The sequence below is a fragment of the Geotrypetes seraphini genome, chromosome 6 (genome assembly GCF_902459505.1).
Source record: "Geotrypetes seraphini chromosome 6, aGeoSer1.1, whole genome shotgun sequence".
Classification (NCBI taxonomy): domain Eukaryota; kingdom Metazoa; phylum Chordata; class Amphibia; order Gymnophiona; family Dermophiidae; genus Geotrypetes; species Geotrypetes seraphini.
The window spans coordinates 4,004,070-4,023,735 of NC_047089.1; the positions used below are offsets into that span (position 1 = coordinate 4,004,070).

At 42.4% G+C, this 19,666-nt stretch overlaps 1 protein-coding gene across 1 annotated transcript in view; it reads left to right on the forward strand.

Moving 5' to 3' along the window:
- The window catches only part of LOC117362601 (sodium-dependent proline transporter-like), a 71,884-nt gene that overhangs the window by 10,232 nt on the left and 41,986 nt on the right, over window positions 1-19,666 (forward strand). Inside the window, exons 3-10 of the mRNA XM_033949213.1 lie at window positions 1,210-1,341; window positions 3,545-3,693; window positions 4,504-4,553; window positions 12,165-12,303; window positions 12,642-12,776; window positions 13,138-13,241; window positions 15,543-15,667; window positions 16,047-16,159. Of these exons, the coding sequence (XP_033805104.1) occupies window positions 1,210-1,341; window positions 3,545-3,693; window positions 4,504-4,553; window positions 12,165-12,303; window positions 12,642-12,776; window positions 13,138-13,241; window positions 15,543-15,667; window positions 16,047-16,159 (947 nt within the window). The remainder of the gene's footprint in view (window positions 1-1,209; window positions 1,342-3,544; window positions 3,694-4,503; window positions 4,554-12,164; window positions 12,304-12,641; window positions 12,777-13,137; window positions 13,242-15,542; window positions 15,668-16,046; window positions 16,160-19,666) is intronic.

Genomic DNA, 19,666 nt, shown 5'->3' on the forward strand with positions numbered 1-19,666 from the left:
TCCTGTAATTTGTCCTTTGTTTCTTCCGAGCCTTGCATTCCCTTAGTATCATCACATGATACCTTCTTCCGAATCATCGACGCTAGGTTGACTGTCGGCTTTCCCCTTCCTCTTAGTTTAAAGCCTGTTCTATTCCTCTCTTGACGTTGTTTGATAGAAGTCTTGTTCCCGCCGTGCTCAGGTGCAGTCCATCTCTCCTGTAGAGCTTGCTCTTGCCCCAGAACGTTGTCCAGTTCCTCACGAAGTGGAATCCTTCTTCCTCACACCATTTCCTCATCCACGCATTTATTGATTGTAGTTCCTCCTGCCTTTTCACATCTGCCCTCGGTACATAGATGTAGTGTACTACATAGATGTAGTGGTTAACATGTGCACTGGGAAGGTTTCCTGGATTGGCTAAGTTCACGTTCAATCCAATTAAGTCATACATAGTAACTGAGAGTAGGGTTAAATGACCAGCTTTTGAAATGGATCCGCTCTGGGACTAGCGCTTTTTAACAAATGTATAACTGATGTGGAAATGAGAACAGTGAGTGAAGTGATCAAATCTGTACATGACAAAAAAACTATTCAAACTTGTTAAATTGCATGAGGATTGTGAGAAATTGGAGAAGGACCTTTTGGAGGCTGGAAGGCCCAGCATCGAAATGGCAGATGGAAAAAATATATAATTTATTAAATTTTTAAGAAAATTAAATCGATCAATAATCAGATATGAAATGCAAAGACCCACACCTTTCTACTAGCCTACATCCAAATGGCAGATGAAATTTAATGTGATGTACATTGGGAAGAATAATCCGAATTATAGCTACTTAATGCTAGGATCTTCTAGTTACGGTAGGTGTTATTGTAGACAGTATGTTCAATCTTCTGCAGCAGCAACCGAAAAAGCAAAGACCTTCATAATACCTCTGCATCACTCCAGGTGAAACTGCATCTCGAGTATTGTGAGCAGTTCCAGTCACTACGTCTCAAGAAGATGTAGCAGAACTGGAAGGGGTTGGAATGACTCGAATGTGAGGAAAGACTACAGAGGCTAGGGCTCTTCAGCTTGGAAAAGAGATAGAAGCCAATAAAATACTGAATGGAATGAAACAAGGAAACCAAACATGTTGTAAAGTAGAGTTGTGATCCTTGGCGAGCGGCAATGGCTCCGTGATGGTTTTTACATGCGCTTGATGCTTTCTTTTTCCCTCCCTCCCTCAGGGGCTTTCCTGATTCCCTATTCCATCATGCTGGTGTTCACCGGGCTGCCGCTTTTCCTCATGGAGCTCAGTTTGGGCCAGTATGGAGCTGCTGGGCCCATCACTGTCTGGAAGTGCTGTCCCATCCTCAAAGGTAACGTGCGGCTGGGGGAAATCAAGCTCTTCGTTTTCAGCAATCCTACCTACAAGGGTTTTAGAGAGCAAGTAGACACTTATATAGGTGCTGTTTTATCAAGACAAATAGCCAGCCGTGTGTCTTTTATAAAATAGAATTTCAGTGGCAGAAATCACACCTACCATGCAGGCACAGGACACTCACAGCTGCTCAGGAGCAAGTCCAAATGTGCCCGCCTAGATTACTCAAGTAACAACATGGATTAATGTGCTTATGACTCCACTCCTGGCAAAGTGTGTGATTATGTCATTGCACAAATATTTACACCAGTTGGTATTCTATAAGAGACCACATACACAAAAAAATGACTTTATAAAATTAACCCTTAGTGATGAGTGCCTGTGGGAGGTGGAGGTGCAAAATAACCTGTCCTGGAGTGTTAAAAAATTCAGGGCAGCCTAAATGCTGAGTGTGCTGAGAGTTGCATTTGTGTCATGTGTATATACTAGTTATCATATGGCTCCAGAAAAACAAAGAGCCATCTGGTAGAGCTGCTGCCTCTGCACCAAGAGGTTGTGAGATCAAATCCCGGTGCTGTTCCTTATGACTCCGGGCAAGTCACTTAATCCTCCAGGGCCCACCAATTAGGTCCCAAGTACCAGACAGAAACCCAAAGAGTAGCAACTTTCCAGAGCTGAGATTGTGATGTCATAATGTCTCAGAGCCAACCTTGGCAGTGATGTCACAATGGCTTGATTGTCCTATACTCAGCTCATATAAGAATTGCCCTAGTAGGATAGACAGGTGTGGCTCACTGGTTGAGCTGCTGCCTCTGCACCCAGAGGTTGTAAGATCAAATCCCGGTGCTGCTCCTTGTGACCCTGGGCAAGTCACTTAATCCTCCAGTGCCCACCACTTTGAATGTCAGCTTTGAAATGCCAAGACAGGCAGTATACAAGTCTCCTTTGTTTTCAATGGAAGTAAAACCCAAATGTTTCCATCTGTCCTCCTTTTTCTGAACCAATAGGGGATAAATTTGCTCAACAGTAGTGATCCCAACTAGGATCCCAGTTTCGGCAAAAGCCTTCCTCAGGGGACTAGTGAGATACTTGAGGAGCATATTGCAAAAGGAAAAGAACCATGTTGGAGTCACAAACAGCTGAGGGATGAAGTTAGCCAGGTGCAGAAACTTGTGATTTCGAATAATGTCCTATTTTCTGAGAATGCCTGGAGTGTAAGTTTGATTTTATTTAAGCCACATCGAACTGCTTGTGGTATGCACGGGATATAAGAATATACCCTCTCCCCCACTTTTACTAAGCCGTGATAGAGGTTTCTACCGTGGCCTGGGGCACTAAATGCTCCAACACTGTTTTGATGCACAAAGGAATTCTATAACCATCGGAGCATTTAGCGCTTTGAGCCATGGTAGAAACCTCTACTATGACTTTGTAAAGAGGGGGATATTGAATTCATATTAAATCTAGTCAGAAACGGAGAAAAATTGCTTCCGCTGCAAATAGTACAAAATATTGCTTTGAGATGAATCTATTCATCCATTAAAGTTTCAAGTTGGCTGTGGGAGCTTCTCTAGACTTTTTAAAATCCCTCAAGGCTCGGGGCCATCCTACATGTATACTTTAATTTCTTCTTACTCATCTTCAAAATCATTTTAACCCAAGAGGTGTAAAAGCTATTAAACACGTCACTGCATCCATTTTTAATCAAACGATCGAGGTATGCCGTGAGACCAATTACGCTCTTTTTAGAAGGACCATAAGAACTATTTTGTTCTGAAGCCATATGATTGCTAAAATGAACACTACATCCTGTTAATTTACTGAAATTCTCTACATATAATTTTTCTATTATATACTCCTAGGTTTTGCTACCATAGCTTTCCTTTTGTAATCTGCCTTGAACCCTGCTGGATATCTGGATAGATTGGTGAGGTGCCGACAATATCCAGATAGTGGGCAGGACAGTTATTTTTGCTGTCCTAAGTTATCCAGATAGTGCTGCTAAAAATCACTGCTATTAAAATAAATTGTGCCTCCACCTTGATGCTATCCGGACAGTGGTCTGAAAGTTATTCACCAGCACTGACGGGACAATGCCACCAAGTATCTGTCTCAGCGGCATTAATCTGGGAGCCTGTGCTTGTAACCCACCATCCTGTACCAACGTCTTGAGTAGTCTCATGTGGTGTTTGTTTTTGCAGGCATTGGGGTTGGGATGTTGCTGGTGGCGTCATTGGTTTCCCTGTATTACAATGTCATCATTGCCTGGACCTTCTATTACCTGGGAATGTCGTTCCAGAGCCCACTGCCTTGGTCCTGTGAAGCTCCCATGTATGCTGATCTCTGCAAGGTACGCTTTCTTCCATTGCATACAAAAGTCGTAGCCTCAAAGAGCCAGTGGATAGATTTAACAGCTGTCTCCCAAGAGAGTGGCACTTAGGGTATCATACAGTTTTTATATGTTACTAATCCACGTTAGAGGTTTCTACCACAGCCCAAAGTGTTAAATGTTCCAATGCTGCTCCGACACTCATAGAATTCTATGAGCATCAGAGCATTTAGCGCCCTGAGCTGTGGTAAAAACCTCTAACATGCAGTAGAAAGAGAGTCCATGTTACCAGTAATAAATAGAAATAAATAAAAGATGGTACCTTTTTATTAGATTAACTTTTCAAGGCATTGTCTTCTTCAGGTCAGAAATGAGCTATAGATGACATTATCAAAATATTCTATACCGTTCTTCCAGGGAAGCTCAGAATGGTTTACATGAATTTATTCAGGCACTCAAGCATTTTCCCTGGTGGCCTCACAAACTGTCTAATGTATCTGGTGCAAAACCCAAGGAGTAGCAAATTTCCATGCTACCGATCCAGGGCAAGCAGTGGCTTCCCCCATGTCTTTCTCAATAACAGATTATGGACTTTTCCTCCAGGAACTTGTTCAAACCTTTCTTAAAACCAGCTGGGCAATTTTGGGTGTTTGTTGGATGCCAGGAATATTTGATGGTGGTCAGGATGGCATGGAGATTCTGATCATTTGGAGGCTAGGCAGTTCTGGATATTGCTAAGGGAAGGAGTAATTTTTTACTGTGTTGCGCTGACTTTAAACCTTGCATGTGACTCTTGACCTCACTGCTGTGTCTCTCTCTGTCTTTTTTTAGAATGTGTCACAGAATGGCTCTCGTTTCAGTGCCAGCGAAGCTTTCTGGAAGTAGGTTCAAAAACAATGTTAGAGAAATGTGTTTGGTGAAGGGTGCAGGGCTGGCATAACTGACCACGGAGATGCCAATTATCCACAGAACAGGTAGCAGCAGTGCAAAACACTCACTCCATAACTGGAGAATGTCCCCAGGGGTGTGTGATAGGAGCCTATGTAAAGGAAACTAGATGCCAGTAGGCAACACCAACGTAATCTGGTACCCACGTACCCAGCATCTAGGTTCCCATGCATATGCCAGCCACAGAGTTGGTGTAATTGTGATTATTTTAAAGTGTGACAGAGCTGTGCATATTTCATAAGTTAGCACATACATAGGGAGCCCCGCCTATGTCCCACCCCTGTATACACCCTGTTTAAGATAAGCAGAATAGCACTGTACTTGTACACCACTTTCCCACACACACATAGAGGCCCCACCACAGAAGAGATATAGCACAGACAGCTGCAGTGCAAGTTATCTACACATACACTGTCTGCCCGATATTCAGTGCTACTTAACCAGCCAGGAACAGCTAACACTAATATTCAGTGTGAGATGGCAGACTGTGCTAAAATTTAATGCTAAGAAATATACAAGATCATGCATTTGGGCTGCAAAAACCTGAGGGAAAATGGTACAGTTTAGGTGCACAACAGAAGAGTGGTTGGGATTGTATGTGATGATCTTAAGGTGGCCAATCAGGTTGAAAAGGCAACAGCGAAAGCTAGAAGGATGAATGGCCAGTAGGAAAAAGGAAGTATTGATGCCCCTGTATAAGACTTTGGTGAGACCTCATTTAGAATATTGTGTAAAAGGATGGAGTCAATCCAGAGGAAGGCTACTAAAATGGTCTGTAATGTCGCCTAGAGCTTGTATAGTTATGTGTGATGCATAAATGGAAGAAATAAAATAAATAAATAAATCATAAGGCATATGGGGACAGACTTAAAGATCTCAATCTGTCTACTTTGGAGGAAAGTCGGGAGAGGGGAGATATGATAGAGACGTTGAAATACTTACGTGATGTAAATGCGCATGAGTAGAGTCACTTTCATTTGAAAGGAAGTTAAGAGGTGATAGGCTCCAGAGTCATCTAAGGAAATGCTTTTTTACAGAAAGGGTGGTAGATGCATGGAACAGTCTCCTGGTAGAGGTGGTGGAGACAGAGACTGTGTGGGATAGGCAAGTGGGATCTCTTAGAGAGATGGGAAGACTGGATTACTTTGATTGAATTATGTTGTTTACCGCTTTGATTCTGATGGCCAATTAAGCGGTATATAAAGATTTTTAATAAATATCATGTTTCTGTTTCCAGCTACGTACACAAAATTTAAAGTGCTGGCGGTTGCATAAATAGCTGTCTATCTTTGGCCACTAAGGAGTTAGCCGATTAGTACTGAATATCACAAAGCCGGCTAACATTTTAGCAGCCAAAAAAACCCTCTCTGGATATTCTTTGCGGTCCAGTGGAAATAGCCCAGCACTGAATATTCAAGCTCAGCACCGACTGCGGTAACCTGCCCAACTAACTCCTGTTGTTTGAATATTGGCTCCTGCATGTTCTCACACACACACACACATTTTCCACTACAGACAGACACACAAAGAGTAATGGGCATGTAAGTGTACAGAATCACCTATTAAGTGCATAAGTGGCACCCAGCACCTGAGAGCTGTTCAGTAAAGTGCACTTAAGTGGCTTAGTGTTAAAATGCAAGAGGAAGTGCACATGGGCTGGACATGGCCAGACATAGGATTTCTCCCACTTAACACCCATAACTTACAGAATATTCTTAGTTACGCACTTCCTTGCGCAATTACATAACTGCATTTATATTGGTTGACGGTTGGTGTAATTGTGGCAGTGTAAGCATGAGGTGTGCTGATTTCAGGGTTAGACTCATATTCTATAACCGACTCTGGACACCCAGATCCTGTTATCTAATAAGCACTGACCCACCTAGCACTGATGCACCTCAAACGGACACTCAGAGAGTCCCTAACATGTCTTGAGGGAACTCCAGCCAGTCAGATTTTCAGGATATCCACAATTGCTATGCATGAGATAAATTTGCATACCAAGGAATGCATATTCATTGTAGATATCTTGAAAACCTGACTGGCTGCGGTTCCCTCAAGACGGAATAGGTTTGGGAACCCTTAGCTTATACATTGAAGTCCAGATGGCGCAAGCTTCCTTCTCGCCACTTCTGCTCACAGCCAGAGGGGAAACGACTGGGCTGTTTCTAGCCAGATGTTGAGGTTCAGGAAGAGAGAAATGTTTCACACTGGTGTTTCTGCTGTTCATTTGCTACTGTAGACCACATTCAGCTGGTCTAGTAAACATAAAAACCTTCATTAGAGTTTGCGGAAAAAGATCATATTTGAAGCTGTTGTGATAATCTGTTCTTTGATTTCTGGCGTTCACACAACATTTAGACCCTCCAAAATGTCCAACTCAGAAAGGAGTTTGTTAGACATGTTTTTTTGGTGGGCTGTGGACCTTGGACGTTATGTGGCGATAATCAAACCTATTGCAGGACATCCTCAGTGGAACTTAGACATTACATTAGGGATTTCTATTCCGCCATTACCTTGTGGTTCAAAGCAGATTACAAAAGAGTTAAAGAGGATGTTTTACAAAAAGGAAGCAGGTTGATTTGGGGGTTCGGGGGGTTAGAGGGATGAAAGAAGGAAGCTTGAGAGGTTAGGACTTTAACAGGGATTTTTTTAAAAGTATAGTCTTTATTTCTTTTTTGAAAGTTTTGTAATCTGGGGTTGTTATGAGAAGGTTGGCGATTTGGTTGTCTATTTTTGCTGCTTGAATGGCTAGGAGACCATCATAACTTCTTTGATTGGTGGGTGTGTGAATGGGGTGTGAGTTTTCCTATGTCTGGTTGAGGTGGTTTGGATGAGGCGGTTGTTCAAGTAGGTTGTGCTATCTCCATTTAAAGTTTTAAATAGTAGACAGTAGAATTTGAATAGCATTCTTTCTGGAATTGGAAGCCAGTGAGAGTTGAGGTATGCTTCTGTGATGTGGTCGTGTTTCCTCCTCTTGTAGAAGCATCTAAGTGCCAAAAAGGTACCCAAACTGACCAGATGACCACTAGAGGGACTAAGTAAAGACCCCTCCCCCATACTCTGAAAGTGGTCACTAACCCCCTCCCACTCCAGAAAAATATGAATAAAGTTTAATAAAGCATCACACAGGTGGATGGGCTAATAAGCCATAGGGAGGAGGACCCAGGCCCATAAGACACTCTAAACACTACATTTATGGTGGAAAGTGTGAAGCCAGAGAAACTTCAATGTCCAAATCTAGACCATTTGGATGTGGGAGGGGCCAGAATTGTACCTTTGTAACCCTTTCTGCCATTTTCCAGTATATTGTGAATGCACCCTTAATCCTATGTCTCCAATATATTGTGAATGTAGTGCTATAACCTGTTCTGGGCTCCTGGACTTGCCACATTGACATGCCAATAGAACAGTGGGGCACTTTAGAGGGCACTGCTGTGAACTTCATTTAAAGAGTGCCAGATATACATCTCACTATAATCCCTATTATTTATGGTGATTCCTCCAAAACTCCCCCCAAACCTACTAGACCCACCTCTCTACCATCCCAATAGCCCTCACTTTCTACCATAAATGTAGTGGTTCGGGTGTCTTATGGGCCTGGGTCCTCCTTTCTTTGGCTCATTAGCCTACCCATCAGACTACTTAAGATACCTGTGTGATGCTCCTTTTTATGTTTTTTAAATTATATCATGCATATTTCACTCAAATAAAACATTAAGAAATAATAGCCCACATCAATGATTGGAAGCTACAAAAATAATCTAATCTAACAGAAATATAATAATCCTCCTAGCATTATTATCCCCCCTTTTTTTAATTTTCCTATCCACTTTACTATTACCCTCAATAAATCCTTCTTTTTCAATAAGAAATCTCTCAAGTTGGGAAGGATCAGAGTAAACATATCTTATAGAATTTATTGTTACCACACATTTACAGGGGAATTTATTTTATTTATTTATGTATTTAAAAATTTATATACCACAAAATTACATACCTACATATTAAAACTACTAAAACATGTTTTGACAGAACAAACACAATAAAACATTACCTAACAGTATCATTATTAAAACCTTTTTTCAAATTCATCCAACAAGATGGAAAGACAAAATCCCATAAAAACATTTCCAGGACGGTAAGGCTTCAACAGCAAATATCATTAGCCCATGAAGGCATTAACAAATAATTGTGTTTTCAACATTTTCTTAAAATTTAGTCTTCCATCACAAAATCACAGAATACCAGGCAGCCCATTCCAAAGCTTAGCCCCAATCTTAACATGAGAGACTGACATCTTACCCTCCAAATGCAACTTCATACCATTTTCAGATGTCAAAAAACTCCTTTAGTGCCCTTGGGGAAATGTGATATAAGATCTGCTGTATGATTGAGAGAATCTTAAACTGGACTCTCTGCTGCATAGGTAACCAGTGCAGTTGTTTCAACACTGAGGTTATATGAGTCATTCTTGAAACCCCAGTAATCAATCTTTCTGCAGAGTTAACTAACATCTGCAGTGCCCTGAAGGAAAAAATCTTCCTAAGCCAGTTACAGAAACTCTCTAGGACACAGCTGTGTGCACCTAGCCACGTCTGGAAAAATCCAGACTGGATGACCACAAAACTAAACCTCTGTTTTTCAAAAATATAATTTCAATATGCTAATTTTTTCCTGTTCCTGAAGGGTAGCCCTCGAGGCCATTTCCTCCTGAGAAAATTCCAAGAAATTAGTTAGATTTAAAGGTTCTAAGTTAGGATCCTTCTCTGTACCATCACCAAGTGCTCCAGTTGCAGGTACAAAAACATATTGACATCCATAGATTTTCATATTATTCACATTTTCAAGTTGCAATATCTCCTTTGTGATGCTCTACAGACAGGTTTGTACTGTTTTATGGGGGGGGAGTTAGTCCACCAAAATCCTAACATGCTACCCATATAGGTGCCACCTGCAGCCATAAGGGTTATTGGGGATGGTGGGTATAGTAGGTTTTGAAAGAATCACCATACATTATAAGAGGGTTATGGTGAGATATACATCTGGTACTCTTTATGTGAAGTTCCCAGCAGTGCCCTCTAAGTGCCCCACTGCTCTGGTGGTATGTCTATGTGGCCAATCCATTAGAGAATGTTGGCCACTCCCACATCTAATTGGTGCCTATGTGTAAGTTTCTAACTTGGAATTTTTTTTGGTCAAAAATGGTAAATAAAATTAGACATCCTGGTGAAAAAAAAATTTTGGACGTCCCATTTGAAAATGCGGGAAACATCCAAAGTCGGACCCTATTGAAAAAGATCCTCTAAACCAGTGGTTCCCAACCCTGTCCTGGAGGATCAATCGGGTTTTCAGGCTAGCCCTAATGAATATGCATGAGAGAGTTTTGCATATAATGGAAGTGACAGGCATGCAAATATGCTCCGTGCATATTCATTAGGGCTAGCCTGAAAACCTGATTGGCCTGGTGGTCCTCCAGGTCAGGGTTGGGAACCACTGCTCTAAACGTTTTCTACAGAGCTGCTGTTATCCAGCTCTACCAAGGACACAATGTGGCCACTGAACAAAAACAGAGATAAAGGCTATAAAAGTTTGCAGGGGTAAATCTGGGCAACTTTCATTTTGGATCACAGTCTATACGAAACATGGTCAACATGTTATCTGTAACTTCCTACAGACTAGAGATGCCGATGTTTTAAGTTTGCTATTTTTCAAATGTCTTGCTCCAAAAAATACACCTTTTTAATTGACAAATATTTCTCATGTTTTAAAGATGTAATTAGTCCATATGAGAGAGTGACATTTTGTAGGATTATGCAGTTGATCTCTCTCTATTTCGTGATGTTAAATAAGTCAAATACTCCATTTTGGTGCACGTCACATCTTCTAGTCCCTGCATGTACCCCTTGCAGTGCTTCAGGTCCTTGAATCCATTCGAATCAACTTGTCAGAAATCCCTGCCTGGCCTAAAATCTCCCTCCTGAAATGGGGTAACTTGGCAGACGTCAGCCTTTCATCCCTAGAGGTGACAAACTCTATAGATCTGTGTCTCATTCCTTTAATCCCCTATCCCCGATTCTTTTCAACGTTTATATGTCCTCTCTGAAACTCCTCAAACTTTCCCCCTTTGAGACACTCTACACCTACGCCGACGACATTCTTGTCCTCCTCGAGACCGACTCCAACCTCACCAACCTCGCTGATAACATCTCTTCTTGTATAACGAACCTCCAATCCTGGGCTCTCACCGTTCAAATGAAACTCAATGAGACCAAAACAAAACTCCTTTGGCTAGGCCCAAAATTAGATCAGCTGCCCACCCTCATCCCACTATCCTCAGGCACCAACCTGCCGCTTGAACACTCAAGCAAAGTTCTGGGAATCATCTTGGACTCTACACTGTCCTTCAACGATCACCTCAACTCCTTAGTAAAAAAATGCTTTTTCAACCTTCACATGCTAAGAAAAGTCAGATCCTGCTTCCACCAACAACACTTCGCTATCCTCGTTCAATCCATTATTCTTTCTAGACTGGATTACTGCAACTCCATCTACCTAAGCCTAACAAAGAAAAGTCTTCTCAGACTCCAGCGGATTCAGAATACCGCGGCTAAATTAATTTTCGCAAAAAGCAAATTTGACCACGTCTCCCCGCTTCTATCTAAGCTTCACTGGCTCCCAGTTTTCCTCAGGGCCCACTACAAATGCGCCTGCCTAACCTTCAAGTCATTACACGGTATCCTTCCTCCCCTGTTTCCACTATCCTGGCTCTCCGCAAATCCCAACTCCACCAGATCCTCTCAGAAATTCATACTATCATTCCCCTCTTTAAAAGGCATTTCCCATACAGGTAAACTTGGAACATCCCTCCTCTTCAAGATCACCGAGCTGTGGAACAGCTTATCCGCCCCTCTCCGGAGCGCGACCTCCCTCCAACACTTCAGAAAACATTTGAAAACTTGGCTTTTCTCCAAAATGTAACCACTCCCTCCCTCTCCTCTACACCTAACCTCTTCTCTCTCCCCTTATTGCCAAGCTCTTCTTCTTTCCCATTGTAACTCCTTTCTTTTGTAACTCCTGTAAACCGTGTCGAGCTCTACTTCTGTGGAGATGATGCGGTATACAAACTTAAGGTTTAGTTTAGTTTAGTTTAGTTTAAGTTTAGTGTGTTAAGTTGGATAAATGCTTATGTCATGCCCTTGCTTGCTTCCTGTATATGTTCCCTTGAATTTACATACTATACAACTTAGGTGTGTCACCTGTATACATCCCTTGAGACAACAGGCTCTGTATCCTTGTGTCCATCCCCTGAGCCCTCCACTCCTAGAGACAACAGGCTTTATGCCCCTGTGTCCATTTTGTTCTAAATGTAATTCTTTTCTCATGTGTCCCAGCTCTTTACTGCAGAGATGCTCTTGTAATTTATTACTTCCAGAAGTGAAGGTGAAAGCAGGCAGTCATAATCCTGGTAGGATAGTTTTGAAATATACCTTATGTTATACTATGTCCTGGTGTCCTAGTGAGATGTTTTGTTTTTCCAACAGCGAAAGGGTCCTGGGGGTCGTGCACAGCACAGGACTCAGTGACCCAGGACCTGTCAGGTGGGAGCTGGCTATATGTTTACTAGTGGCCTGGATTATCATCTTCTTGTGCATGCTGAAAGGGATCCACAGCTCAGGCAAGGTGAGTTCACTACAGCAGGACCGCCTCTGCTATCCCTCCTGGAAGAAGCCTGTGGCTTGCCCATGTGTCTCATTCAGATGAATGGAGGCCACATGTGGTTTATATATTTGGCAATAATTGGTTCAAGAGCTTAAGTGTAACCATAAATATGCTCTCTCAGCTCCTCCAAAGCCTTGTCTGGCCAACAACTCCCTCCTTGACCCTGTCCTCCATTTGTGACATCAGTGCCCCATCAGCCTGCACATGATTGTTTCCCAGCCTCCCTTGCCTGTGGCTCCTTGTCTGTTCTGTCCTGCTGATGAGTCCTGTACTGAATGCTTTCCTTTGCTTCTCTGTAGATTGTGTATTTCACAGCCACCTTCCCCTACTTGGTTATCATCGTGCTCATCATCCGTGGAGCTACTCTGGAGGGATCAATTGATGGTGTGCGCTTCTACCTCACAGCGGATTGGAATAGGCTCCAAAGTGCTCAGGTACCCTGCCACAACTCCTAGCTGTTCCTTTCTGTCATGACTAGTCTCAGAAATATCAGGAAAACATGATTATTCAAAGGAATCAACTCAGCCAGGCCTTGAATTTGCGTTTTAAAGGAACCCAGAAAGGGGATCTGGCCTGGTCACAAGGTGAATCCTAGCTAGGGAAATTGACAGGAAAGCAGGGTGCATTTCACATATTAACCTTGCAGGGTACATTTCAGATATTAGCCTAGCACTTGCCATGATAGCCGACGGTTGCAGGAGACTATCCTTTGATATTAGTGGGAGAACAGCAAGTAATAGGCTTTCCACCATTGTCACTCAACTCCTAATCTCTCTGTAATTTTTTTCTGCCCAGGTTTGGAATGATGCTGCCTCTCAAATCTTTTACTCTTTGGGAATTGGCTTTGGGGGTCTGCTCTCCATGGCCTCATACAACAAGTTTGATAACAATGTTATAAGGTAAACCCTGAAGCGTTGTTGGTTGGTACTACTGGAAAGGAATACTGCTGAGTCCTTGTGTTCAAGCATAAGAAAATAAGAATAGTCTTACTGAGTCAGACCAATGGTCCATCAAGCCCAGTAGCTTGTTCTCATGGTGGCCAATCCAGGTCCCTAGTACCTGGCCCAAACCCAAAGAGTAGCAACATTCCATGCTACTGATCAAGGGCAAGCAGTGGCTTCCCCCATGTCTTTCTCAATAACAGACTATGGACTTTTCCTCCAGGAACTTGTCCAAACCTTTCTTAAAACCAGCTACACTATACACTTTTACTACAACCTCTGGCAACGCGTTCCAGAGCTTAACTATTCACTGAGTGAAAAATATTTCCTCCTATTGGTTTTAAAAGTATTTCCCTGCAGTTTCATCGAGTGTCCCCTAGTCTTTGTCATTTTTGATGGAGTGAAAAATCAATCCACTTGTACCCGTTCTACTCCACTCAGGATTTTGTAAACTTCAGTCATGTCTCCCCTTAGTCGTCTCTTTTCCAAGCTGAAGAGCCCTAACCGTTTTAGTCTTTCCTCATATGAGAGGAGTTCCATCCCCTTTACCATCTTGATCACTCTTCTTTGAACCTTTTCTAATTCTGCTATATCTTTCTTGAGATAAGGAGACCAGAATTGAATGAGATCGCACCATGGAGTGATACAAAGGCATTATAACATTCTTAGAATGGTTTTACTATTAGAAGTTAATACTAGAAGGGGTTTAAGCTCAGATGTGCACATGCTCAGATCTTCATAATTTCCTGTGTGTGTCTGGTTTTACCAAGAGAGGTTAATGCTCATATGTGTATGTACATGGTATATAAATGTGGTTGTACTAGGGAGATGTTAATGGCGTGATCTCACCTTGAATACTGCATTCAGTTCTGGTTGCTGTATATCAAAAAAGATATAGTGGAATTAGAAAAGGTTCAAAGAGTGATCAAAATGCAAAAGGAGATGGAACTCCTTTCATATGTGGAAAAACTTGAGGTTGGGGCTCTTCAGCTTGGAAAAGAGGCAGCTTATGGGGGGGGGATATGATTGAAGTCTACAAAATCCTGAGTGGTGTAGAATGGTTTGCTTTACAAGTCTGAGGTGATTTGAGTGGTAGAGGGGTCGGCAGTTCTGGGGCTGCCTTTCCCCAGTCGGATCTCCTATGTCTTCCTTCAGACCCTTTCTTCTTTGGGAGTTTTTTGTCTTTTTTTGGTGTGTGTGTGTGTGTTTTTGTTTGTTTACCCGTTAGCGTGGTATGTCCTCTTTTCTGGGGGGAGGAGTGTATCAGGGGAGGGGGTGGCATTGCCTTCTACATCTCAGGGTTCATAAGAACACAGGGCTCTGTTTGCAGTGTTTATTATACAATTTGGCTGGGCTTCTCCCATTGGGTAGGATTGAGCTTTTGGCTTTTTGCTGGTTTCTTTTCTGGCTTATTGTTCATTCTGGAGTATCATGCTGTGTTTTGGGTTACTGTACTTCAGTAAATCGCCTTGGAGTCAGGTGGCAGATACCCATTATCTCTGTATCAATTGCACTTTTGTGGTAGCCGGGACAATGGGAATGTGGATTTTGGTATTGGGTGGGGGAAAGGGGGATGTGAAGGGGGGGTAGGGATTGGAGGTTGTTGCTGTATATTTCTTGAACAGTTCTTATGTCTCTGATGGTTTTGTAATTTTCTTCTACCTGTTCAATAAAAAAATGTTTTCTATAAAAGTGAATTGATTTTTCACTCTTTCAAAAAGTACAAAAACCAGAGGACACTCAATGAAATTATATGGAAATACTTTTAAAACAAATAGAAGGAAATATTTTTTCACTCAATATATTTTTCATTCCCTCTTTCCAGATTGATCCATAATGCCCCTTCCTTACCCTGTAGATCCTGAAATAGTGTGACCTTTACTATATAATGCCACTCCACCTCCTTTTCTTCCTACTCTAACTTTCCTGAACTGATTATAGCTCTTTTCACTGGGTGGTGCCTCTAGATTCAGTTATAAGAGTTACTATTCAGATCTTTGGTGCACTGTAGAGCTCCAGAACCCTTTAACCTGGCAGTAACTTTATTCTCCATAGTGGTAATGATCCATTCTGTAGTTTTGAATGGATAGGAACTTGCAGAGAGAATGCAAGACGCAGACTGAGGTGAGTTTCAGGGATAAGAGGTGTGTGAATAAATAAAGAAGTGACAGGCTGAAAATTTTGAATCTGGAAGGAGTTGTAGGAAGGCTGTTGGTCAAACATGGCTATGTATGACTTATTTCCATTACCTCTGCACAGGGACACCCTGGTCATTGCCATTGGAAACTGTTGCACCAGTTTCTTCGCTGGTTTTGCCATATTCTCGGTGCTGGGTCATATGGCTTGGAAGAAACAAGTACCTGTGGGAGAAGTGGCAGACTCAGGTGAGACCTGCCTTCTGCTTCCTTTAGATACATAGGGCATACACAGTCAGACCTGTCTCCTGCTTCAGTAGGCTATACTGCCCTGCAATGACAAAAGGAAGAAGGAGCCTATCTTTATTGGAGCACTTGCTTCCTTTTGCCATCACAAGGTAGTCGTACCTCTTGCTCTCCACAGATACGCTTCAATAAGGGATAAGCAGACCTGCCCCCATGAGATACATTGGTGGAGTATAGTCGGATCTGTCTCCTGTCCTCCACAGATACACCTCATTATGGTATAGCTTTATAGATCTTTAATGTCACATGTAGTTTTACCTAAGGAGGATGGGCAGGATTCATTCACCATATACCACATATGCTTTCATTTTTAACTCTTCAGGACCGGGCTTAGCTTTTGTTGCCTACCCAGAAGCCCTTGCATTGCTGCCTGGCTCAACGTTTTGGGCCATTCTCTTCTTCCTCATGCTGTTCACCCTGGGAGTAGATACCCTGGTAAGTACAATATGATGTAACACTAATGTGACCATTTATTTTTTTCATCAAAACGGGACATCTATTAATATTCAGTCCTGCCTCCAATCCTGCCCTAGCTCCACCCCACAGCCCCACCCTAGCCCCACCCCCAATTTCTTCCATTCATTTTCTTGTACACACAATATCTTATTAATTCATAATGGTAAACATAAAATATTTAAAAAAAACCACAATGCACACTGTACGCAGAGAAAATATTAATTATCATTTACGAGTTTCAGGGTTTTTTCAAAGATGTCAAGGCAGATTACTTCTGCTGATGGGCAGTACTGTTAGAGAGCCACCTGTAGGTTTCAGAAACCATAAACTTGACATTTTTAGGCATCACTTTAAGGGCAAAGGATGAACACAGCAGTATGCTACGGCATATGCATTTAGGGGCAGATTCTATAAATGGCATCCTGATTGTAGGCAGTGGTAGGCATCCTACCGCTGTCTAACCAGTCAATCAGGATGCACAGTTTCTAAAAAAACAACAACCCAGAGGCAGGCTGCCTACACTGTAGGCATTTGTCGTGGTTGAGGGAGACGTGTCAGGACACTTAAGCTTGCCCAGGGTGGGCTTGGGTCTAGTTTCATCTGGAAGTGGCTTTCGGCAAGCTTAAGCGGCCCTAGGCATCTCCCTAAGGCTGCAACAGTAGCCTGAAATGTAGGCCAGAAAAATGAGTTGTCATTGGCTCACTTACCACCTACTGAATTTTCATTGGTTCAGCTGGGGCCCAATGGACCAATCACAAATGACCTCAGAGTCCCTGAGGTCATTTATGATTAGCCTGTTGTGCTGCAGCTGAACCAATGAAAGAAAATCAGGAAGCTTGCCAGCACTGAAATGTGGAGAGGAGACTAGCAAAGTGTGGAGGGAGACTAGCAAACCCACCCCAAACAAGCCCAATTCCAGCAAAAACTAACCCAAAAAACAACCACCCACCAAAGCCCTTTATTTCCCACTGCAGGGCTTGAAAACTAGCCCAATTTGGAGAGAAACCTATCCAACTGGCAACACTGTGGATATCCTGAAAGCAAGACTTGCTCAGGCTGGCTCAAGCACTGGGTTGAAACCTCCACATCCAGCTCCTTCAAGTCCTGCTACCTTTCACAAGCTCACTCAAACTTGCTGCAGTAAAGGCTTAAATCATTGCTAAAAGCAAATTCTTTCATTTTCCTTTAAAAATCAGAAGCTGTCACGTTTGTTTTAGAAAAAGAACCTAACCCCCAACAGACAGTTTCATAGCAATCCATCTAAGCTGTTGAGCTAACAAAAAACTGCTTACTGATTGTGACAGTTTTCCAACATAAACCATGTTATAAAATGATGGAAGATCTGCTGATTAACTTTCTCATTCTATAATCTTGTGTACAAAGTTGCATATGAATACCACACAAGTTAACTGACAAATTGGTTGCTGTCACTAATCCAATTAGTGATAACTGGAGTTCATTAGCATTAATTGCAGTTACCCACATAACTGCAGTTACCCACATAACTGCACGTCATCAGTATTCAGATTACTAAAAGAGGAACAGGCTATTCTCTTTCGCTGTGCATTTGGATATTTGGGATACTGGTCTGTGATGGCCACATTTACACCAAATGTGCAGAGAGGAAGACCCGAAGCCAGCAAAAGCTGCCAGTTGTGAAGCCTGCGCTGCTGATGGAGGGGGGGATGACAAAGAGAGAGAGGGAAGGAGAGGGGAGGGGAGAGAAATGCTGTACCCAATTAGGGAGAGAGAGGGAAGGAGAAGGAAGACCAGGGAGAAAAGAGGAAAGAGAGATGCTAGACAATAGAGAGGGAGGGAAAGGAAGGAAGGAAAGAAAGGAGATACTAGACCATGGAGGGGGAGGGAGAGATGCCAAGGCATAGGGGGAGGGAAGGAAAGGAAGGAGATAGATATGTCAGATCATGGGGGTGGAATGGGAAGGAAGACAGGAGAAGAGAGTGATTCCAGAGCATAAGGAACGGGTGGAGATAAAAAAATGGAGAGGGGGTGAAGCTGAAATGAATCATGTACAAAGGAAAGAAGGGGAACAGGATAGGCAGTTTATGGAAGAGGCATAGAAAGAGGGAAGATGCCATATGGAAGAGAGAAAGAGGCTAGACAGTGGATGGAAGGGGCAGAGAAAGAAAGAGAGAGAGAGAGGGCAGACAGGGGATGGAAGGAGCAGAGAGAGAGGGTGGACAGTGGATGGAAGGGGCAGAGAGAGGACAGATGTATGAAAAGATGAAAGCGAAGAGAAGATGATTAAAGCATAAACAATAAAAGGTAGAAAAAAGATTGCTATTTTGTTGCTTTAGAATAAAGTACGTTTCAAGTTTATTAATTACTTGATATACTATCTATCACAAATATCTAAATGGTTTACAAAAGAATTAATAATATAAAAAATAAAATCAGCTTAAAAATAAAGGGGGAGTAGACAGACTACATGAGACTAATACAAAACCAGAAGGAAAAGGGGGAATGGGAAAGAATTAAATCAAGATGATAAAATTTTTTTTAAAAGTAAGGGAAATGGGAAATTACAATAGGGTGGAAATCGCTTCTTGGGAAAAGTTTGTCAACCTCGGCTGGAAAGTTCAATGTCAAGTAGTCAGACTGCTGCTGTTCAATGTATTTATTAATGACCTAGAAATAGGGACGAAGTGTGAAGTTATAAAATTTGCGGATGACACCAAACTCTGTAACAGGGTAAGAACAGTAGAGGAATGCGAAGAATTACAAAGGGATCTGAAAAAGCTGGAGGAGTGGGCGAATAAATGGCAGATGAGCTTCAATGTGGAGAAATGCAAGGTCATGCATGTAGGGAAAAGAACCCGAGGTTCAGATACAAAATGAGGGGGTCGGTACTGGGGGAAAGTAACCTTGAAAAGGACTTGGGAGTACTAGTGGACACCACATTGAAGCCATCGGCACAATGCGTAGCGGCCTCAAGGAAAGCAAACAATGTTGGGTATCATCAAGAAGGGTATTACAACCAGAAAGAAGGAAGTTATCCTTCTGCTGTATCGAGCGATGGTGCGCCCGCATCTGGAGTACTGTGTTCAGTACTGGTCGCCATACCTGAAGAAGGATATGGCGATACTTGAGAGGGTCCAGAGAAGAGCTACACGTATGATAAAGGGTATGGAAAACCTTTCATACGCAGACAGGCTAGAGAAACTGGGGCTCTTCTCCCTGGAAAAGCGGAGACTCAGAGGAGACATGATAGAGACATATAAGATCATGAAGGGCATTGAGAATGTGGAGAGGGACAGATTCTTCAGCCTATGGGGAACTACAAGAACAAGAGGGCACTCGGAGAAACTAAAAAGGGACAGGTTTAGAACCAATGCCAGGAAGTACTTCTTCATTCAGAGGGTGGTGGATACCTGGAATGTGCTTCCGGAGAGTGTGATAGGACAGAGTACTTTACAGGGTTTCAAAGAGAAATTGGATAAATTCTTGAAAGAAGTTATTGAAGGATAT